The 25,510-nt window shown below is 31.1% G+C and overlaps 1 protein-coding gene across 1 annotated transcript; it reads left to right on the forward strand.

Annotated features, from left to right (window-relative positions):
* The first annotated feature begins 677 nt into the window (after positions 1–677).
* On the forward strand, positions 678–19,783 carry LOC133180254 (uncharacterized). Its single transcript, XM_061314797.1, has 12 exons — positions 678–939; positions 2,004–2,144; positions 2,483–2,600; positions 3,993–4,177; positions 5,140–5,284; positions 7,252–7,326; positions 8,369–8,531; positions 9,438–9,577; positions 10,727–10,801; positions 15,105–15,161; positions 18,198–18,239; positions 19,575–19,783. Exons 1-12 carry the CDS (start codon positions 931–933, stop codon positions 19,733–19,735), a joined length of 1,311 nt encoding a protein of 436 aa, XP_061170781.1. The 5' UTR covers positions 678–930; the 3' UTR covers positions 19,736–19,783.
* Positions 19,784–25,510: the final 5,727 nt, after the last annotated feature.

The raw sequence follows: 25,510 nt of genomic DNA on the forward strand, positions 1-25,510 counted from the left end.
TATTTATGCTTGTAATGTTTTGCCGCATATTGCAGATAGTGCATTTGAATGTTTTCACTTCTTCATTAAGGTTTTGTATTGTACTATTGCAAATAGTACACTTTCACCTGATTCGAACAGAGTTACAGCTCTGAACCGACAAAAAAGTTAACGGGGTTACAGCTCTCAATGCTGTCTGTGGTATTACCATTATACCACATACTATTGGGGTTAGCGTTCAGAACAGTAACACCAGACGCAATACGGAAAGTCTCTGGTCTTAACAGAGGAAAAACTAATTCGTACAAGTATTATTCATATTCATGATTTTTTTTTTATGTAACAAAATGCATAAATAAATATATAAATATGATAAGGCCAAATATATCTGGATATGAGACTTTTGAAAACGATTTTGCTGAGCACGTACTGCACTTCTCCTAATAGAGTACCTAAGTTGTTTTTTTTCTTTTCTTAACTTTTATTTTTTTATTAATTTTATTGAGAAGAACAAATCAAGTTACAATAGTACGATAATTTATATATTTATTAAGTAATACATTTGAAATGTGTTTGTTTGTTGTTGTTTTTTTAAATATGATATATGATACAGTGTCGGCTGCATACCTATAAGACCCCCCCCCCCCCCCCCCCGTCATGTTTGTTATCAGTGCCAGATGCCCGCTCCTGCTGTTGACCATCACATGTGTACACTTTGATTTATTTCATATTTAGCCTATATAATAGCCTAGCAAATTATAAAATATTTAACAGACTGATGTAAAATTTTGTCACGTGATAATTTAAAGACGGGTGTTGATGATCAGCCTCACCGTCACTCGCCATTTTATATTGCACGTGCGCTTTACAAAGACAAAAGAAGAGAAGAAGAGAGTAATCAAGGAAGTTTAGTCAAGTTTTGTCAATCCTTTACTGATTTGAAGACTTAAAATGGAAAAGGTAAGTGTAAAACACCAGTTTGCTTATGAAAAATGTAGATAAAATAAAATGGAAAGGGGGGGGGGGGTCGCGGGTTATTTTTCAGAATCATTGTAAAAAGTTTTGTACACTCAGTATTTATACATACATAATAATATGATGATAAATTTACATTTTTATATTGAATATTCACATAAACTAAAAGTAATCTCATACACAAGCTGTTTAGAAGAAGTGGTACCGTTTTAATGAATATATATATAGAAACAATTTCAGATTGGGAGGGGGTGGGCAAATATTTTCAGTTTGGACTCCAGGCACTGCCAAGTAAAAAAGTTCTCGGATGTAATTATTGAGATGACACATAATGGTTGTGTTTTCTATCGCATTTTTCAACAAAATAATAGGGGTGTCAGCGAGCTTGGCATGACCCCCCCCCCCAAGGTCTATTGAAAAAAAGGGGGGGGCTGTAGTGGGAAAATTCATGGAATTCCTTCCCATTGACCTGAATAATTAAATTGCTAGCCCCTGTCAGAAATTCTTCAACCACATACCAATTAAACCCCCTTTTATGATGAGAAAGATATCCATACTCTGTATAGGAATGCATTTATCATGTTTATAGATTTATATGCATGCATAGGCGTCGGAAGCAAATTAAAAGTGGGGTGGCTAATTGAAAGTGGGGGGCTAAACCAACGAAAAAAGGTAAGCCCCAATTTTCAATGCCTATATTATGTATATCTTTGCAAAAAAAGTAAGCCCCCCTAGCCCCCTCCCCCCCCCCCCCACCAGTTCCTACGCCTATGGCATGTGTATTGCGTACTCATCAATTGACTTCTTTATATTATTAATGTACCTGTGGGTATCCAAAGTAACAATGATGAAAGGTACAAAAGTGAGGGTGTTTATTTTTTAAGTATATGTACATTTATGTAGTTGATTAATCTAAATAATTCTTTACATGTACACTTTGATAAATACTCACTATTTAATGTCCCAGAAAGATCAATTTTTATCTCAAATTCTGTTGTAAAACTGAGTATAGTGAAAATTTAGTTTTGTTCGAACATTCAATGTTTTAGCAAAAGAGAACAGAATTTACGCCAGAACAAGTGAGGATGCTGGAGGAGGCCTATGGACAGGGCACAAGGAAAGGAAAGGCCTGGTTAGGTGCTCACCAGGAATTGGCAGCAAAATTAAATTTAACAGAACTTCAAGTAAAGGTAGTTCCCTTATCCATTTATGCTTTAAATTTGTTTTTAGATAAATAAACCTTGGTACATGTACCATGTATTTGCCTCAGTTTGATCAAAAGCTCTAGGTTAATCCATATTTTTACAATAACAGAAGTACGTATTAATAATATTAATATTAAATGCTTGATTGTGGTGTTTTATTTTTTCATATATATATATATATATATATATATATATATATATATATATATATATATATATATATATATATATATACACATGTATATATATATATATATATATATATATATATATATATATATATATATATATATATATATATATATATATATACTTTATTTCAGAATTGGTTGGGAAATTACCACAAATCCAAAAGTGGACATGGTAAATTGGTTCAAAGGAAGACACTCCCAGCAGTAAGGCCAACTGCTTATTCCTTATTTTGTAAGGAATACTCCAAGGGTAAGATCTGACTATTAAAATTTTAAAAAACCTTTTTTTAAACTTTTCCAATGAATTATAATTCACTTTGAAAATTATAGAATCTGGTAAATTTAATCCAATAACCAATCAAGTTTTGATATAGTTAAGTGACAGTTCCCTTTTTTAGGTCACCTGACTCACTCAGGTGACCTATTGATATATGTTTTCATCTGTTGTCGTTCGTAGTCAATCGGTCGTATACTTTTGAACATTTTTAGCTTCTTCTCTGAAACCACTGAACCAATTTCAACCAGTTTTGGCATATAGCATCTATAGGTGAAGAGGAGTAAAAATTTTGAAATCCATGGCTCTTGCCCCCCTGGGGCCTGAGGGGTGGGGCAAAAACCACTAAAATTAATGCAATCTTTAAAAATCTTCTTCTTTGCTCCTGGACATCAAGCAGTCAAACTGTTCGCATGATTGCACATGTAAGAAGCAATGAGCCCTCTACCAAAATTGTGAAATTCATGGCCCCAGGATCAGGAGTTCCGGTGCTAGGATGGGGCTCTATTGAATTTAGTGAAAATGCATTATTTCTTAAAAAATCTTCCCCTCTGCTCGTGGGTATTAAGCCAATGAACTGTGTACATAGTTATGATGAGGAAGGGTGCCTCTTCCAAAATTGTGAATTTCATGGCCCCTGGGTCAGGGGTTCTGGTGTTAGGGCGGGGCTCTATTGATTATATAGTGGAAATGCATTAATTCTTTGAAAATCTTCTCTTCTGGTCCTGGGTTTTATGCCGATGATCTAAGTACATAGTTATTATGAGGAAGGGTGCCTCTTCCAAAGTTGTTAATTTGATGGCCCCTGGGGGGTACCTGTTGGCTGGGGGCCCCTAATGATTATATTCTGAAATTTAATTAATTCTTTTAAAATCTGCTCTTTGTTATTAATCAAAGATTTATGATGAGCAAGGGTACCTTTCCCAAAATTGTGATATGTGTGTCCCCAGGGTCAGGGATTCCTGTGAGGTGGGGCACTACTGATTATATGGTGGAAATGCATTTTTTCTTTGTTCTTCTGCTCTGCCTCTTGGTATTAAGTAATCAAAGTAAGCATGCTAAGTGTAGAGTTATGATGAGCACTGGTACTGCCTCCTTCAAAATCGTGAATTTCATGTCCTCTGGTTTAACACAAGGCCCAAATTCAATTGCTACATGATACTCAGGTGACCTATAAGGCCCATGGGCCTCTTGTTTGTCAAATAATATTATTTCATTGTATCTTCATTTCCTTTTTTATAACCGGATGCCACATACATTCATACATATATTTATTAAGTTTTATTAATTTAGTAAGAAAATTATTTTACATTATTATCTTGATTACATGTATGTTCTATTTCACTTGAAAAATACTCAAATTTGTAGATCATCCTGGCTTTAATCCTTCAATATGGAAAATGGAGTGGGAGGCAGCTGGAGAGAAGGAGAAAGAGAGGTACGCAAAGATGGCAAGGGAGATGTCAGAAGAGGGGGGAAGTGTATCAACAAATGATGATCCCACTACTCAGAAGAAGACCATTAGAACCCTTCTGAAGCAACTGGAATGGACTGTAAATACCTTAGATTTTGATATTTATATATTTAGTAGAGATTTTTGATTTTTTACAATTATTCATGTTAACCTAATTATTTTTGCCTCTACTGCTGTGGATTAATAATTGATTATGAAGGACTAATATTCATGGATTTCATGAATTTAATCTTGCCTATGAATTAACATATCCACAAGGGACATCTTACAATGTATCAGTACACTACAACGAATGTTTTGTAAATATGAAATCATTATGACCCCAAAATCCAGTTAAATTTTGGTTGTCAATGTGCAACAGAGACATTTATCTGAATTGGCTTCGGATTGAATCCAGGGACTCTGGCATGCCAGTCCAGTGGGTTAACCCACTAGTCCAAGCTAGTAGGATACCATGTACTGTATCTAATGTACACTACCACATATGAACCGACCACCACAGATTAATATGATTTCCCTTTATGATAGTTTAATCCAAGCTTGTTTTAATTATCACAATAATGTAAACAAATTAATTAATTTGTTAATATTATATTCATAAATGCATGCATGTACTAAGGTATGCATTGTTTATGTATATAAATTAAGTCACTCAAAACAAACTTATTTCCTGACTAGAAACAGACAGTATTTTTATAAAAATAGGAGGAAACTTATAGAAAAGATTTTGATTAAATGAAGTATTCAATTTTTCTCTATCAAATATTTTGGCTGGTATAATCATAATTTCAGCTAGGTAAAAATATCAGGTACTAGCAGATTTTAAAAGGCCTGTTTTATTATAACTGTCATGTTTATAATGTCATTTAATCTCCATTTTTTGTTGAAAAGAATCTGTTTTCATATTATATATCATGAAAATTATAAGTATCAGGTTTTTGCAGTCATCTTGGGACCAAAAAATGCTGATTTCTTGAATTCTATTTGAGTCTTCTTTTAATTGAACTCATTTTGATAATGTAAAATGATCTATATTTGTAGAGTAGGCGATTGGAAAATATGGGCTTGCCCAATTTCGCTTTGGTGGCTGAAAATAATACTGTCCACAGCGTTGGAACAGGGAGGGGTCGAGAATTCCTTGATCGTGAGGATATTGAACCAAATTTCAGCCGATTTTGTAATCAAGGTTAGTAGGTCTATAAATTGATATTGGTTTATATGTCAACTTTTGTAATAATCGATAAGGATTATGACAAAAAAATAAAATCTTAATTTTACTCTTATTCATACATGCACTTAATTGTTGATATGTGTATCATTATAAAAATACTGCATGTAGTTGAGTGTAACATTGAAAATTTTCACTCCAAGAAAACCATTGTCAACCGAGGCACAGCCGAGGTTGACAATGGTTTTTTCGAGGGGTGAAAATTTTCAATGTTACACTCAGCTACATGCAGTATTTATTATATTATACTGAATGTTTTATACAAATACATATTACAGTGAACCTTGTGTGCATAAATTCTGCGCAGTCAATATTTTTTGGAATAACACCCTTCGTCAAGCAATGTTGACTGTTGCTATGCTGGAGGGCGTGGCTTCATTAATAGTGTTTTTTAACAAATGTTTCTTGATGAATCAGATTCTAATAATTTACGTGAAAGTATAATATCATGGAATACCACTTTTACCAAAAACAAACACCATGTGAAAGATTAAATATTTTTTGGGGGTAGGCCTACCATGTTTACATCCGATTTCCATTGAATTTTGGCCCATGAAGTTGCCTCACTCTTTGAAATGAAGCCTTAAAAATATACCAGCAAAAGAGGGTACATTTTGCCCCTTTGGCATATATCTTTGTATTTTATTGTCTATACATACCTATATGTGAAAGGAGAAAAATGTACTCAAATAGTGTGTTTTAAAACATTTGAAAATCTTGTTGGCCTTTCCAATCAAAATAAATTCACGTGCTAATTGAGGTACCAATGTGACATTCAAACCAACCAATCAGATAAATGAGTAGCATTTCAGGTGAATAATACAAAAATACAAATGCTAGGAAATTTTAGTATTTAAGAAAAAAAACAACTTTTTTTTTTTTGCTTTTGGATAGACAATATTATTTTTTCATGCATTTTAGTCAGATGAAATATGAACCATACTTTGCTATTAATTATTTCTATGCTCACAATTAAAAACAATTGTTTTATTGACATACTTTCTAGAATTCTATTTTTCTCCACTCCATTTGGCAAGGGATTGATGGACAATTGCCTATATATATTCCCTTGTATCAGTGAATACAAATTTTATGTGCATTTCTTGACTTGTCCCAAAAAAATAGACAGGTTCCTCACATCATCATTTATAAATGGCCTTTGTTGACCACTTAAAGTTTGAAATGTAGAAGAGATGGGATGTAAATTGACCTGAACCATATGTGTCTGTGATAAAATGCAAATTTGTTGTAAGCATCATTCATTCATTGGATTGGACAATTTTTGTCAATAAGCAACTCTTTGTGAACTGTGAAATAATAACAATAGCCCTTTAAAATAATTTCTCAGACCTGTATATCCTTCTTTAATACTTATCTGCCCATTACTTTCATCTATATTAATAAAAGAAAAAAGCCACAAACCAGTTATAGCTGTAATAGCTAGGGTCTAAAAATTCCTCTATAATGTGGCATTCCTACAACTTATAAAGAATACAAACTATAGATATTTATTTTCTCAAGGTGTTATTTTCCTTTACTCTTATTTCAAAATTACCAGATTGATATGAGGTTTATTATAATTCATCGTAGAAAAGGGGCCCCAGATCATAGTTCCGGGAATTCATCCTTTAGTAAAAAATATATTTTTAAACATAAATTCTTAGGTATGGAGAAAATAAAGTACATATTAAGTTAAGTGTATTTCATGGATTGTAAATTTTATGTTTTCCTGCATTTTGTACTTCTGCATTTTGTTATCCATTTGATATTTCGATCTGTCCCAGATTGAAGATCAAAGAAAAATTTTTTTTGTCTTGTCTGAAAATCTTTTTTTTTTCAAAAATATATGATGACCCTTTTTTTTATAATGAAATGAGAATCACAAAAAGGAAATATGTATTTTTAATAATCTTTATTTATTACAGATTATTCTACTCCAGAGAAATCAAAAGTCAATGAGCTGCGAAAGACAGTTCAAGTACACATGAACGAATTATACAGTTAGTATAGATTTTATGATCATTTCAAGTCTAGTGTATAGAAGTGTGTTGAATTTTTTTTTAATTGTTAAAATCATACAAATATATAATATATCTGAGATTTTTTATTGAACAGTATAGGTCAAAAGTGGTTTCAGTTTCTTCAGACCAGTTTTGTCCCTTAGCTACCATTTGGGTTCTTAGGGAGACGATGTTCCTTTTGTCAAAATCCGAAAATATATATTGCATATACATGTACATGTATAATAATAAAAATTAAGTTTATTCCTGCTTTATAGCTGAAATCTAATTAAATTGGAAATGAGTCATAAAATAAATGAAGGATTAATTTTTTATATCCCAATTCTGGAAAACATTTTAGTGTATCGACTTGGCTTAGCCAGAAATATGTCACAAACTTCAGTTTAAATCTCATTATAGATCGGTCATGTTACATGACAAGAATTAATGTTGATGGATACATCAAGCACTGGCCCTATCAAAATGTGTGTTATTAACTACCTAATTAAATGATCAAAGTACAATATTAAGTCCTGAGAATTAAATTTTTCAAACTTCAGTGGTTTAAAGAAAAAAATCAGAAGTTTTAAAACTATCTTTAGTTCAGAATGTGTTGCAATGTTTTGAGTCTTAACATAAGTTAAACTCTCCAAATATGTTTATATGTGGAAATTTTAAAATAATCATTCAAAAAAATTTTTATACCTATCAAGTTTGTGAATGTAATGAATTTCAAAACATTCTCCAAAGAGATGTAATATGCTCTGCCTGCTTCTGTTTCCTATTTATTTTCTTTACTTTGATAGCTTGATAAATTTTTTAAATAAGATTCCTATTGAAAAAAAATGCTTTCCCAGGATATATATATATAAATATATATATATTGTAATTAATTTTCAAAAGCTTTATTTAAATTCCTCCAAAAATGTGTAGACCCGCAGCTAAGGTCAGAATTGTAGAATCTTTTGTGGGTTACTTTGAAGATGAACACTAATAGTTCATGACTGATACTATGGAAAATGATGTAAAGTTGTTTTAACAGGAAAGGCTTCAGGCAAAGCAGGGTGCTTTCCCTACAAGATGGTGCGTAAAGGGGATATTGTGGTGGAGGGACTTCCCCAGGCTGTCTTACCTTTGCACCCTCCATCACACTATGGAGAAGAAAAGCTGCAGCTGTTGTTATCTTGTCCCAGCATTTCAGTAAAGTATGTGTATAATAGTCATATTTGATCAAAAGTGTTAATGCTTTAAAAAGCATTTAAAGGCACAGGGTTACACTGTATATGGTAGTCTCTTTATTTTGATAAAAAGAAAGAAGTAACACTCAGATGAATTTGCACTCTTAGCATATACCTATGTTCTACTGTAGAAATGCTTTGAACATTTCATTAAGCTTTAATTACATATAGTAGCTGATTCACATGTAAAGATCGAAATTCACTTATTCAAAGAAAATGTTTCCTTTCCTCTCTAACTCACAAGAAATTCAGAAGCTTAGATGAACAAGTTTGTCTACTTTATGTTTTTTTCATGGAGAACATCACTACTTTGAATGGGCATATAAGCATTTCTACAGAAAAAAGACTGCTTCACTGCTCCTCCTTAATAGGGGAAATATTATATTCTCCTCCAGGGACATTTGGTAGGGTTTTGGAAGCCCAAACTTTGCAAAGGAAGGGTTGGTTTTGACTTAATTGGGGTGTTCAGAGGGTTTACTGAATTTTTCCTTATAGCTCGACCCTAATTTTTCACCAAAAAAATGATTATATTAGGGAGTGTCAAGAAGCTAGGCCAAGTGCATCATTTCAGAATATGTAGAGATTGCAGAGACTCAAACTTGATGCAAAGGTTGCTTATGGCCAGGGGATGAAATATCCTTAAACTACGACTGGTATTCTTGGACACATTTACACTGCTTGAAATCAATGAAATTTCATTTTTTGGGGTATATATTCAGTTTGTACATTTTTTAAATATGTTTGTATTGAATGTTTCATTATTATGCCCAATGGCCACAATTAGCTTCAATAGGACACATTTAGTTTTTTTAATATATTACATTAAAATTCCTAATTCATGCAATTATTTTGATTTTTTTCCCTATTATCAAGTTACCCACAGTCAGCAGAAGAACCTACAGATTCTCTATCCCAGGAACCATTCATTGAACACTCATCATCTGCATCCTCTAATGAACCATCTACCTCCTCTACTAGGCCATCATCATTGGAACCATTGCCTACATCATCATGTATGCATATATATCTGATTGGTAGTGATATAAAGCTTTCATTATAATGTATTTTCCTCGCTCACAGATGTTTTTTATGTAATCTTTAAACTGATACAAAATCTAGATTAGTAGTTTACTACATGTACTGTAAATGTTACCAAAAAAAATGTGACCAGTTACATCAATGTCTGTTAAGTAGCTTGAGCTACGTACTAGAAAAGAATGTTGATAACGTGTAAACTCAAGCTGCCTAGAAGAAATAACCCTGTTTACTTTACAATATTTCTAAAAATCATTTTCAGTAGGATTTTTTCTTAAATTTTGATTTTCAGAAATGATTAATTGTGAGGCAATGCTTAAGGAAGACAGTTGCCACAAAACATACAGTACATATTTTGATCAGGACACATCTTATTACTAATATTTTATGAGGAAATAAAAATAAGTACTTAGTAGGTAACAAAGGTTTTACAGGTAGAGCATATTCATCAGGAAAGAAAACAGAATAAAGAAGATTTTTTTAATAAAGAGTACAATCTAGAAATGCTTTGGAGGGATTCTGAATGCATATACAATGTCAATCACTTTCCTAGTGGAAATAAGTGTTCACTTCAATCCATTGTTTTATTTACACACTAATGTAGGTTAGATAACAGTACATGTTTTTCTGAGAAATATTCCCTTGTCCGTCTGAACAAATGTGTTGAAATTACAGTTTAACTTGCCTGAACTTAGATTTACTAGCCTGTTTATGTTGTGATGTAGAAATGAATGATTTTGTCTTCATCGTTTGCTGCATAGCAATCAAGGTGGTGCAAAATAGTTTCATATTCTATATGCCACAGTGACAACATACAAAAAATCCTGATTAACAAACGCAAGGGTTTATATACCACAATGTTGATAGATAGGAGATAAGAAAATAAATATGGCGTTTGCCTATTTATGAGTTGTGTTCAACTTTAATTTGCATTTTTAAAAAAAAAATACCGGATATTATATTGTTTGTGCAGCATCTGCTTCAACAACCAGTTTGATAGGTAAATTACTTAAAATGATTTATTTGTTGAACCATTGTAGGGTGGTTTGTCCATGGTGACTGTCATGTGAAACTAATATTACTCAATAAGGTACATGTGAATTAACATCTGAAAAAATGTTTTTCAGCACAGCATGCCACTACAGAGATGGAGGATGTGGGAAATGACCTTATTGGCATACTTGGAGTGACATCAGAACTAGGTATTCTGCAACTTGTAATTGTTTAATTTGTAATTTTAAGCACTTCAATTGCGGAAATTGAAATTTTTAAGGTCACCTCAGGTGACTTATTGTTACTGTTTTTGTTTGTCATCCTTTTTTAATCTATCATCAGTCGTCAGTCCACCATTAACTTTGGAACATTTTCAGATTTATCCCTGGAACCGCAGAACCAATTTCAACCACCTTTTACATTAAGCATCTTTGAGTAAAGGGAAACAAATTTTTTTGATTTTCGTTGTGCCTGTCCCACTGGGATCTGAAGGGTGGCACTAAAACCATAAAATCTTTAATCTTTAAAAAAATCTTCCTTGCTCCCAGGCATTGAGCAGTTAAACTGTTACCATGATTGTAATGCACATTGTTTCCTCTTTCAATTTTGTGAAATTCATGGCCCCAAGGTCAGGGTTCTAGAGAAAGAGTTGAGCTGTACTCTTATTGTGAAAATTAATGCATATATTTTTTTCTTATCATCTTATATTTAGCAGATAAACTTGGTGCATAGTTATGAAGATCAAGCAATTACTCTACCTTTACCAAAATTGTGACAGTTATGGCCCCAAAGGGGTTCTGGTGGTGGTTGGGGAGAGCTCTATTGATTATACAGTGATTGATTTTTGAATATTTATTTTATAATAAATATATTTAAAAACATTTCTCGCAAAAGATGTTACAAATGTGACAAAGAAAATTAAAAATTAAAACAAACAAACAAATTGTGATACAACACAGCAATAAAGAAGATTAAAACCGTTAATTATTGAAAATAATTAATTAAATCACACTGTAATCAATTATTATTATATACCGTAAGTTTTGGAAGATAAGACGATACTTTTTTTCTCAGAACCGCTGGGATCGTCCTATTTAACGAATCGACCAATCTAAGGCTTAAGTTTACGAAAATGCCTTCAAATCAGAAAAATTTACGTCAATTTTAAAGCAAATCTGTGCCATTTTCGTATTTTAAAAAAATTTTTTACCGAGATAAAAAATAATAAACAATAAAGAATTAAATATTTATTCCATTGATTTCTTACAAAATAAGTTCCAATAAATATCCGTCGATGTACAAAAAAAACTTATTACCGGTATATCATCTAGTAATTAATGTTTCAAGGTATATTTACAACATGCTGTGTCCATCTTGTGAAGTTGGAAGTCGCAATCGTTTACTAAAAAGAAAACCGCAGCCGTATCAAAATTTAAAATACGGAAGAGTTTTCAGAATCGCAATTGTAATTTTTTTTTTTACCATTTATTTGTAACGATTAATTAAAATAGTATGCCTAAATATTTGTTCATTGTCTTGTGATATTTATTTAGATGTAAAATGCATGAAGTAAATTGTTGCCAGTAAATTTCTAAATTTATTTTCCACATATGCCGCTAGTAATAACTATTTTGTTTTATATCTTAATTAATTATAATAAAACGAACTTATATTGAATATACTATTATACGTTTTTGGAAGTTATAAATTCATTTATTTACGATACGTTATATTTTATTCACAGATTTTTTTTTTTTTTTTTTTTTTTTTTTTTTTTGTTTTGTTTTTTTTGTTTTTTGTTTTTTTTTTTGTTTTACAAAATAAATGTTTTTTTTAAATGATAGAATTGAAAGCTTCCTCGTACCCAAGGGGTACACTGAATTATACAAAGATTGGCTTCTAATAGAATTTTAATTGTCTGACAGATAAAGGGATATACTCTGTGTACACGAAGGTGTTAATACCTGTGTTGGTTAAAACACCTGCGGGGCATGATTAACAGATTCACGTGCCGTTACAAGGGTATTAGTGCTATACATCATTGAACAAACAAAACTGTGAAATTCTTGATGACTGTTAAATTGCGAATGTACTCTCAATTAAATTTATTTTTTACAACAATATCTCATGCAAAATTATAGCATGTTTTAAAATATGATTAATATCATTTGCGCACTGTTACATGTAATAGTCATTTGCGTGTTTTAGCAAATCCCTGGACAAGAAAATATAAAAATGACGGTCATCGAAGTTAATTTTTTACCCCGGTAAATAATGTCGGAATAAAAGAATGTGTCCACGATGTTCTAAAATGGAATTAATTATTGTTTGATTTCGGGTATTTCCCTAATTATAGCTGTCTTCTACTACCGTATTTATGTGTTTAACGAAAGAGTCAAACTACGACGGCATTGAACAGGCAAGTTGGAGAAAATACGTTATATCACAATTCAAGGAAGTTTTAACTACGTTTGTATAAAACACTATTAAAATACTGTACTCATAAAAATACTAGTTTATTTTCTCAATACGTTAACATCACGGGTTAAATTAAAGAGGTTTACATGTTCTGATACGTAGTATCTACGTAAGAATCTCTAGAAATCGATAAACAAAGCCTCGTCCTATCTTCCAAATTCGTCCTATCTAAGGATTTTTTAAAAATTACGGCTGAAAATGAGCCTTTCGACCTATACACCCCATCGACATATACCCCAAAACTTACGGTATTTAAGAAAAGATATTTTTGTACTTGCACTGAAACTCAATTCATCACAAAAATATTACATTCATCATGGTGTTCTTATGTACATGCTACAAAATTAAATAAATTATTTTATTTGGCTTACACATGTACATGTAGCTTAAAACAGACTATAGTCTACCTGTAAGAACTATATGCGGTATATGCATATTTTTGCCCCCACAAAAGTCATTTTTTGATAATATCTTGAAATGTGCTGAATTGTATATATTGTATGAGAATTCTAAATTAGCAAAAAATGTTATAGTTTCAAAGTAGGTTATTAGCAATTTTTTCTTCTATGACATCACGAACTATTAGGATTTTGTGTTCTTTTTCAGGAACAGGAAAAAATGGACAAAATTTGTTCAATTTTTACTATAAAATTATACAGCGCAGGCCTGCTCCAGAACAATATTTACATATTTCATTGATATTATCATTCTACACATTATATCAAAATATTGAGTTGGAGCAGATTTGCGCTCGGTGACTTTTACTCAAAATATTGACATAATATACACCTTTTTCTGTATAAATCATGGAAATTTTGAATTTACGTCATTTTTCTGACGTCATATCTAACATTTGGCGTCATGGATTATGAAAATATTCAGTGCTTTGAAGTCTGCAGATATCCCCCTGTTTTAGAACATAATTATATATTTCTCCATCAAAGTTTGATTTTGGGGGCAAATATTGGTCATTACCGAATATAGTCCTTTATTTCTTTTGTTCTCAATATGCACCCCATTCCCACTTAGCCAACACACATTTACCTGTGTTTTACCTGTATTTTTTCAAAATGTTGACTAAGTGGGAAGACACCCTGAAAATGCACAATTTCTCTGACAATCCTTTTTTCTGTTTTGGTATAAGAAAACTAAATGTATCGTAATGAAAAGCACAGTGTCTCTTCTAAAATAGAGATTTTTCAGGACCCTAGGGCAGGAGTTAAATAATTTTAAGGTGGGGCTCTACTGATTGTTAGGTGAAAATGCATTCTTTTAAAATATTCATTGTTTCTGGGTATTTTGTAAAAATGGTGCATGATAATGATGAGCAAGGGTGTGTCCTCCAAAATTATGAATTTCATGCTCTTGTGTGGGGGTGGGGGGTCTGGTGTTATCTCTATAGACCAGGTTTTAAAATCTAATATCTTCGTAAATTAAATTTTCTTCAAAGATTAAGAGAAGCCAATGTTAGAGGGAACAAGATGGGTGCACTAAAAGTGCTGATCGAAGCACTTTTCTTTTGTTTAGTTTGCATCATGATAGTGACAACTGGGGGTATGTTAAGAAAATTAGATAGAGCTACCTTAAATTTTGTTATGGAGTATGTACTAGACTAATTATTTTGTTGATTCCTATCATCCTCCTTCTTTTGGCAACATATCTTTACCTGTTAGTTATTATTAGTCTTTACTTGTATCACAATGGATTTTTCATGGTGTTGTATTATACTTAGGTGACCATTTAACCCCTTGGGCTTTATTGTTAGAAACTTTGTCTATTTTTAAGGTACTGATGTGTCTGTGGAGGAAAGGAACCTTGTTTCCAGTGCCAAATTTGTGGAGCCGAATGGTAAAACTTTGATTTTTGAAAACTTTATTTAAAATAAAAAAAATAATAAAAAAATTAATTCATTTGGAATAATCTTCTATTTCTACCACAACTATTTTTTTCCAAAAGATTCACTAATAGTTATTTCAGAGGACTGAAAAAGAATTATTAGCATGAAGTTAACATCAAATTTTTTTTTGTATTCAGAGAAGAAAATTAAGAAAGAAATGAGGAAAATGACGAAACAAAAAGGGAAAAGCAAAGGTAATAAAATATAAGATTATATATATATATATATATATATAATTTATATATATATATTTAGTTAAAGAATTAGCTCTATTAAATATTGAAGTTGTTTTTCCCGAGAGGTTTTTATTCTTGAAGAATTTTTTTGTTTATTGGTAATCTATTGCTGGAAGCTCAAGTGAGCTTTTCTGATTACATTTTGTCTGTAGTCTGTCTGTCTGTAAACTTTTCACATTTTCAACTTCTTCTCTTTAAACATTGGGCCAATTTCAACCAAACATGCTACAAAGCATCCTTGTGTGAAGGAGGTTGAAGTATGCATGTTCAAATGAAGGGCCAAGCCTTCTTTCAAGGGGAGATAATTCAGAAATAGTGCAAATTTTGTGGTATCATTTAAAAACCTTTTTATATGAAAAACAGGAGCAAAAAGGTCGAGGCTTATTTAAAACCTTCTTTACATAGTAAAAATTCAAATTCGTTTAAATCATGACCCTCAGGGGTAGGGTGGGGCCACAATTGGGGATATAAGTTTCACAGAAATTTATTAGGAAAAATCCTTAGAAAAATCTCAAGAGCAGTAAAGCCAGTATTAGTTGCATCACTACATAGTGTAAATTCATATTTGGTCAAATCATGACCCCCGGGGGTAGGATGGGTCACAGTGGGGGATCAAATTTCTACATAGAAATATATATGTCATATTGAATGAAGTGAGAATATTAATATACATTCATGGTCATCACAATTTTTTGAGTTGGAAGAAACACAGTATCTTACTCTTGCAATAGAATTATTTATACATGTAGGTACTATTGAAGCAATATTATTTTCATGCAAGTTAGTGACCATTTTCAAATTCTTTTATGGGTGTTATTTGGTTTTGATTTCACCTTAACAACAAGCAATCATGATTTATTACCCTCTTGTTGTCTCTGTCTTTAGTTCAATTAAATAAATGCAGATTTTTAAACAGGTGTCAACTAAGATTTTTTTAAACCACAAACTATCAAGTATTCTTTGGTTTTTTAATAACAAATTTGGGGCAAAGAGATAAAAAGAAAGATAAAAAAAAAAATTGTGAACTTCATTTGTTAAAGTGAACAGGAACTAATCTGACTGAACTCGAGCGTTGAAAACTTGAGAAATGTCAAACCCTAACTCTAAATCATAATTTCTGCTCATATTTTATGAGTTTTTTTTGTATTTTAGCAAGTATGATACCCTATTATGATACCTTCCAAGCATTTAATAAATCTGAAACTACAGTATATTGCAATTTTTTTTGAAGATTGGCACTTCTACTGAGAATAAGTTTTATATGAACCCTTTTTTTTTGTCTTTTCTTCTCTTCAGGGTCAATCATTCTCTTCTATTTGAATACATATAAAATATCCCTTTCAAAAAAAATGTCACAAAAGGCCCATGGGCCACAGTGCTTGTTTGGGATGAATTCCTAATGAGGCGTCAAATTACATGAGTAAACATTCTTTTTAAGGTCAAGATCTAGTAAATGAGTTTAGACTTTCTTCTTGGTGCTAGATTCATTATGACGTCATAAATGATTTAAACTTAATTTTTTCCGTACTTTACGGCTTCAATAGAATTATGTAGAAAATAAAGCACTTTCATGGAATTCAATTTGATATCATGTCAAATGTAGCCCCAATACCCTTATTCCGTTTAATATCATTTTAAAGTAGAGATCAAGAAGATATGAAAAACCGTTTTCTAAGAGACGGTAGGCAATATTGATACATTTCCTTTGCCTTAAATGGAGAAAACTCCCATGTTTATAACTGACTTTCTTCATTTTTCATTGAAAATGGGCAGTTTATAATATGTTCTTCTGATGAATTTACCCCAAAATTATGTCTGGATACACCTTATTTTACCAAGCTATATTCGTAAAGGATCATTCGTAAAGGAATGTGTATCTCAAATTTGAGAAATCTGTGGGCACCTTTTATTCACTAGATCTTGAGCTTAATTGTAACAAAGTAAAAAGGAAATTATTAATAAATTTATTATATAATCTTGAAAATATATTATCAAATATATCAAAAGGTTAGAAACATTAAAAGTTAGAGTTAAATTTTTACCTTTACAATATTATGATAAACTTATATAAAAATGAAGTAATCTTCTTTACCCGGCCTTTTCCATAACACAAGTAACTTCAATAAGAATTGAAGAAATTAATTAATCTGTTTACCTCTACAATATGTAATAAAAATAGATAAAATTGTAGAAATCTAATGCCTTTACTCGGTTTCAAACCTGCATGATTGTAGCTTAATTGAAACAAGGATGATTAAAGGATTTTGATATTGAACTAATATAATTGCGTTTTCTGAGAGATTATTACACCGATATTTAAAATCAGGCCTAGAGGATTGTGTTTATGGATAAAGAGAGTTTTTTTTTTTTTTACTAGATATTGATATGATATTGTGCAAATAATGTGTAAACTGTTGTTTGCAAACTTTTTCTGCTTGAAATGAATAATAAAATGGAATTTGACATCCTTTGTCCCCACAAACTACAAACAGTTCTAAAATATGGATTTGTGGAAAAGTCTTGCATTTTTATAATGCCCTCACCATAAAATGGCCAGGGGCTTATAGTGTTAACCTGTTCCGTCATTGTGTCATCAATGACTTTCCGTTCATTATCTAGGCAACAGTTGCACACATTCAACTCAAATTTTACCTATGGCTATGCAATAGGAATATGCAGGTCAAGTTCAAATTTGGCTATGGTCCAATGATTTTGACAGAGTTATCCCTTTTGAACTTAGAAAAAAATAAGAATTTGTCAGTTTCCCCTTTCAAAATTTAGAAGGGATGTATGTATAAGGTTTAAATTGCATATGCAGGTAATTTCCTAAAGAATACAGGTCAAGTTGGAATTTGGTCATGGTCCAATGATTTTTGACAGAGTTATCCAACTTCAGAAAAAAAATCTTTTGTGCAAACAAATTTAATTCATATCTCTTTAGTTTTCATGTAGAATATTAATTTAATGTATCTATATTGCTACATTTCTTTATAGGTAAGGAATCAAAGGCAAAACAGAAGAAAATGGCATTTGATGGTATGTATATAAATTCACATCAACATCGATCTTTTAAAACAAAACTTTGGTGACAAGAAATTAAATAATAAATTTCATAATTGAATCTAGAAAAATACTAATATAAATCTTTCAACATACTGTACTTATATATGTATATATATACATTTGTGGTATCTCTCTATTATATAAACCTGCAGAGAACAAATATCTTCATACCTGTATGAAGTTTTTCTCAGGTCATAGGTCATTACGTGACCTATACTCACATGGAACAATAATATCTACATAAAAAGACATGTTCTGCTCAACAGTATTAGCATGCTTTTTATGTAATAGAATGTATAAAATACACAAATAAAATAATAATCCTTTACAATGTAAACAAGTAATTAATTCAGTTCTTTGATTTAATTTACATAGAGAATAGAAAACTAATAGTTTCATGTCAACTTCACAGTCTCAACATTTACCCTTATTTTTCTTTTAGTTAAATCCACATCATAAACTTTAAATGCTATTCTATATATTTTTTTTCATTAAACATCACCCATGATAATTCTGTTAATGTTGGAAAATATCAATGCAATGCAAACACGGCATAAAGAGCTGACAAACACTTTGGTTTACAAGCACAATTCAATCATCAAGAGCATTGTCTTAACAGTGTATGCTGTTGCCAGTGTCTCTGTGTTTACATCATAATAAATACGCCTTACAGGAATCAAAGATTTACTGTTTTTGATCAAATTTTATATTTGATTTCAAGTTAACTGGCTCTGACAAGTGTCTCCATCCATACCTTTTCAACTGAAATTAATTCCTCCAACTTTTGATTAACAAACTTCGGAGGTGTTTCTGTGACTTCAGCATCCAATATTGATTCTCACGAATTCAAAAATTTCCAGACAACAAACTGCTCACTATGGTTGATCACAAGTTGCCTATAACAAAATATTACTTTCAAAACAGAATCCTCTGTCTGATGAATTTGAAACATAACCGCTTTTCAAGCCGATTTGCACCTTGCGTAATTTTGTCAAAATCTATGATGTACAGTTAGTGCAAAATTTATACTCAATTATATTTGATTGTCCATCTCAAATGTATATATAAGTAATAAAAAATAAGTTTAAAAACTTCAATGGGAACTGAAGTGGGTCGGTACGTGATCAAATCTTCTGAGAAGGCCTATGGCCTTCACAGGATTTGATCACATGACCGACCCACTTCATTTCCCATTCAAGTTTTTAAACTTGTTATTCTTTTCTTAAATGTAATGATATATTTTTTGATGTATTTTGTAAAGAAAGGTAATACATGTTTTTAATTGCTACTTTAAATTGATAATTACAGACAATGAACCAGGATTCTACTATGTAGATGAAATATTAAGTGAAAGGAAGAAAAATGGAAAATCAGAATTTCTTATTAAGTGGGAAGGGTATGAAGATCCCACGTGGGAACCAGAGAGAAACATCCCCACACATCTTATTGAGGAGTTTAAGAATGTCTGAAAATTTAATAATTATTGTGTCTGGGAATGTGAATAAATTATTAGTAAGGATGGCAATTGTAAATTTTTTTGTAACCAATTAGTTGTAGATTTTTTGGACAGAGTAACCAGTTAATGGAACAGATAAGACTTGTTTAGAACTTTATTTTGAAATATTGTATTTTATTATGAGTTTTAATGCTTTTTAACTGCTTAAATTGAAAGTTGTGGGAATTTGGGGGGGAGGGGGGGTGCATACATATCAACCTCCAACTAATTTTTTCTGATCATTGAATGCAAAAAAGTGATAAAGTGCAAATTTTATTAGTCTTCTGTTTTTGTACTATTTGTTGTTAAATTTTACTGCCTCATCTTCCCTTAATTAAAACATTGCCAAGATAGCAATAGTGATGGCAATTTGCTAACATAGATACTTAATTTTAGGGATGTAAAAAAATTCCTTGTAAAACGTTGCTGAGTAGAAAATTTATTTTTAATTTATGCTAATAAGAACTGAAAGATTTTTTTTTCACACAGGGTACTCAAATTTTAATTAGTATTAATAGGGATATGATTATGAATTATGGAGACTTTTTGAGATGGCAGTTTGCCTTGTAAATCATTTAATGATTGATTTTAGCATTTGAGATTGAAACACTCCTCCTAGAAATAATGTTCAAGAAATAAATATTATTGATGTTTTAAAAGTACAAACATGGTGTATACTGCAAAAAAATGGTGAACTTGTTATGGAAATTGTTTTTGTTTTGTTTTGTTTTTTTTCCCAACTAGAGTAGATAGCTACAGTGTAATTACATAAAGGATAATTAATCTTAATGTTAAACAATAACAAAAGTATTTTACATAAATTTTAATTACTTAGCAAGAGGCCTAAATGCACATGTGTACCTATAATTCTAAAGAGCTACTTTAATTAACCAAATTTACCATTGATTGTGAATTGTGATGAAAAAAGGTGTATACTTGGAGATGATTTTAATTTCATCCCTATACCACATTCAACGTACTAGCTGTAACAATAAAGAGCTGAGAATACGCCATGTTTTATCATTGTCATACATGTAGAATATCTCATTATAGTATTTACTACATTGGTGGTGTTTTACAGTTAAAATGCATTTATTAGTACACAACAGTGGACAACTTTCAAAGTATATGTTGTTGTTGATTAATTTTATGTAATGCGTTTTCATTGTAAAATTTAGCTGATTTATTGTCCTTCGTGTTACTATGTTTAATGCTGATTCATTGTCCTTTGAGTTCCTGTGTTTAATTCATTGTCATTTTACGTGTTACTTCTTTTAATTAATATGAAACTATACATTTCAACTTGATGTGGGGAACTAATTAATTGTATGTGCAGTTCCTTTTTATGTCTCATACCAAATATGTATGTTTCTTCTTTTTATTTGTGTTTGTTTGCTATATATGTATATGTAAATTTTAATTGTGCTATAAGTGTTATGTTACCAGTTTGTTAAAGAGCTTTAAGCTATTGTTTTTTTGTAAAATGTATATAATTTGACTATAAATAAAATTTACTACTACTACAAATATTGGTCATTCTTGTTAAATTGAAGTCAGTAAATATTGTTTTAAACATAACCTTATTTACTTGCTTTAATTTTTATGGCAAAGAGATGTTGATCTTGAACATAGATCTTTTACTTCATAAAAAAATATGGAAATGGATGAAGAAAACCATTAATTCTACACTAGTTTTGAAATACCCTGTTGCTGAACATTTATTATTTTGGGTGAAACAAGTCTTGGTATTGAGAGAGAAAGGGATCTTTTCTATTTGTTCTGTATCATTACGTTTTCATAGTCAATCATGCTAAATGACTTCAGACTCCCATTCCTTTGCAAAACCCCAGAAATATGGCTCAATATTTGAAATAAAACCTTTGTTCTCTGATGAGTTAAAAGATTTCCCTTGTTATGCTTGGAAATAAGTATAAAGCAGATATTTCTTTAAAATAAATCATTTGGGGGAAAAAAAATGTAACAGCACATACTCTTCCAATTTTTTGGACTTCACTGACTTATTTCAACCGTTCAATGGGCATTACAGGTAATTAAAATGTTCACTCTCAACCACCATTGTTAATTTGCTTTTTTTATCTTTATGCGGCTGCATTGCTCTTTTCGTGCAAATTAAGATCATGGGCATGATTTTCTGAACTATTTAGTGCAAAAAGTTCATTTTAGCCGCATTTGGTCAATGTTTTATTTTTATGCGGCTTAATATGCTCGTTTCCTGCTATTCATGGAACATAAGTATAACAGTCTCAATTATTTTATGAAAAAGTTTATTTTAAGCGGCATAAGGCCAATATTTTATTTTAATGGGACTGTTTTTCTCATTTCATGCTATTCATGGGCAATGGCATACTATTCACAAATATTTTTTTAAAAAAATGTTCATTTTCATCCGCACTTTGTCCAAATATAAAGTAAATGCGGCGGAATTTGCGTATTTTATGAAAATAATGTTTATATGCAGAATGTACTAAAATATTTTGTGAAAAAGTTTATTTTCAACCGCAATAGGCAAAAATTTTACTTTTATGCGGCTGCATTTGCTTAATTCATGCCAATTAGGGTTCATGGGCATGATATTCCAACTGTTTTATGAAAAAGATCAATTTGCAGCCGCATGTGACCAAAATTTTATATTTATGCGGCTGCATTTGCTTATTTCGTGTTATTCATGGTACAATGGCATAATATTCATAACTATTTCACAAAAATGTTCATTTCCATCCGCACAAAGTACAATATATATCAAATGCGGTGAAATTTGTGTATTTTGTGAAAATAATGTTTATGTGCATAATATTCTTAACTATATTTTGTGGAAAAGTTTATTTTCAACCGCAGTAGCCAATATTTCACTTTTATGCGGCTGCATTTGCTTAATTCATGCCAATTAGGGTTCATGGGCATGATATTCCAACTGTTTAATGAAAAAGATCAATTTCAGCCGCATATGACCAAAATTTTATATTTATGCGGCTGCATTTGCTTATTTCGTGTTATTCATGGTACAATGGCATAATATTCACAACTATTTCACAAAAATGTTCATTTCCATCCGCACAAAGTACAATATATATCAAATGCGGTGAAATTTGTGTATTTTGTGAAAATAATGTTTATGTGCATAATATTCTTAACTATATTTTGTGGAAAAGTTTATTTTCAACCGCAGTAGGCCAATATTTCACTTTTATGCGGCTGCATTTGCTTAATTCATGCGAATTAGGGTTCATGGGAATGATATTCCAACTGTTTTATGAAAAAGATCAATTTGCAGCCGCATGTGACCAAAATTTTATATTTATGCGGCTGCATTTGCTTATTTCGTGTTATTCATGGTACAATGGCATAATATTCACAACTATTTCACACAAATGTTCATTTCCATCCGCACAAAGTACAATATATATCAAATGCGGTGAAATTTGTGTATTTTGTGAAAATAATGTTTATGTGCATAATATTCTTAACTATATTTTGTGGAAAAGTTTATTTTCAACCGCAGTAGCCAATATTTCACTTTTATGCGGCTGCATTTGCTTAATTCATGCCAATTAGGGTTCATGGGAATGATATTCCAACTGTTTTATGAAAAAGATCAATTTGCAGCCGCATGTGACCAAAATTTTATATTTATGCGGCGCATTTGCTTATTTCGTGTTATTCATTGTACAATGGCATAATATTCACAACTATTTCACACAAATGTTCATTTCCATCCGCACAAAGTACAAATATATATCAAATGCTGCGAAATTTGTGTATTTTGTGAAAATAATGTTTATGTGCATAATACTCTTAACTATATTTGTGAAAAAGTTTATTTTCAACCGCAATAGGCAAAAATTTTACTTTTATGCGGCTGCATTTGCTTAATTCATGCCAGTTAGGGTTCATGGGCATGATATTCCAACTGTTTTATGAAAAAGATCAATTTCAGCCGCATATGACCAAAATTTTATATTTATGCGGCTGCATTTGCTTATTTCGTGTTATTCATGGTACAATGGCATAGTATTCACAACTATTTCACAAAAATGTTCATTTCCATCCGCACAAAGTACAAATATATATCAAATGCTGCGAAATTTGTGTATTTTGTGAAAATAATGTTTATGTGCATAATACTCTTAACTATATTTGTGAAAAAGTTTATTTTCAACCGCAATAGGCAAAAATTTTACTTTTATGCGGCTGCATTTGCTTAATTCATGCCAATTAGGGTTCATGGGCATGATATTCCAACTGTTTTATGAAAAAGATCAATTTGCAGCCGCATGTGACCAAAATTTTATATTTATGCGGCTGCATTTGCTTATTTCGTGTTATTCATGGTACAATGGCATAATATTCACAACTATTTCACAAAAATGTTCATTTCCATCCGCACAAAGTACAAATATATATATCAAATGCGGTGAAATTTGTGTATTTTGTGAAAATATTGTTTATGTGCATAATATTCTCAACTATATTTTGTGGAAAAGTTTATTTTCAACCGCAGTAGGCCAATATTTCACTTTTATGCGGCTGCATTTGCTTAATTCATGCCAATTAGGGTTCATGGGCATGATATTCCAACTGTTTAATGAAAAAGATCAATTTCAGCCGCATGTGACCAAAATTTTATATTTATGCGGCTGCATTTGCTCATTTCGTGTTATTCATGGTTCAATGGCATAATATTCACAACTATTTCACACAAATGTTCATTTTCATCCGCACACAGTCCAAATATATATTATATTATTTTTTATTAGTTGGAGCTGTTGCTTTCATATTTTACATATTTATTCCTTGTGACAAGGCCTTTTTTTGAGTTTTACCTACTTTTGCAAGAATTTGCCAAACTTTAACCTTGGCCATAACTTTTGAACAGTTAGTGCTAGGGCTTTCATACTGGACCTTTTATACTTCACATGTGTAGTTATTGTGACAAGACCTTTCCATGGAAAATTTTGACCTTTAGTTCGACCCTCTTTAAAACTTTTAATCTTGAGCCTTCATATTTCACATGTGTGTTTCTTATGATATGGCCTTCCTTTGTACACCAACTTTGACCTTTGGCATACTTTTGAAAACTTTAACCTTGGCCATAAATTTTGAACAGTTGGTGCTAGGGATATTATATTTCTCATGTATATTTTTAATGACAAAGCCTTCTCCTGGGTACCTTTAATTTGATCCTTGGACCTTTGATCTTGGCATTTGACCTGCATTTAAAAAAAAACAAAACTTTAATCTTGTCTAAAACTTTTTAATGGTCAGTGCTTGGGTTTTCTTATTTCACAGTTATCTTTATTGAGACAAGTCCTTTCTTTGGGTAACAACAATTTTCTTGACCTTGGAGTTGACTTGCATTTGAGAAACTTTTACCTTCGCCAAAAGCTGCCATACGAGGGCATCATTAATTACTGGACACTGTAATATTTATTTGCTTTTGGATATATATATATTTATATTTACAAAACAAATCAACCACACATTAAACTTCAAATCAGTAAACAACGAGAGTACTGATTATTAATAATAAAACAAATATTCATAAGAATGACCGTGTAATGGAGTATTTAAACCACAACAATTCAAAAGTTTCAATTTATGTCTACAATATCCAAAATATTAAATTAATATCTAATTTTCTAACCACTCTATGTATTTCCACTGAAAAGTCAAAATTGTTCATTAGTGGCAGTTTCTGAACATTATATCAATTTAATTCTGAACAAATCAA

Source organism: Saccostrea echinata, unplaced genomic scaffold (assembly GCF_033153115.1).
Source record: "Saccostrea echinata isolate AGI-Se365-2 ecotype Australia unplaced genomic scaffold, CSIRO_AGI_Sech_v1 ptg000006l, whole genome shotgun sequence".
In the NCBI taxonomy this organism is placed as follows: domain Eukaryota; kingdom Metazoa; phylum Mollusca; class Bivalvia; order Ostreida; family Ostreidae; genus Saccostrea; species Saccostrea echinata.

Bases quoted from the DNA above. Each gene is read 5' to 3' on its own strand.
- LOC133180254 (XM_061314797.1), top strand. The intron at 5,285-7,251 runs GTTAGTAGGTCT...TATTTATTACAG, and splicing joins CAGCCGATTTTGTAATCAAG to ATTATTCTACTCCAGAGAAA. The intron at 7,327-8,368 runs GTTAGTATAGAT...TTGTTTTAACAG, and splicing joins ACACATGAACGAATTATACA to GAAAGGCTTCAGGCAAAGCA.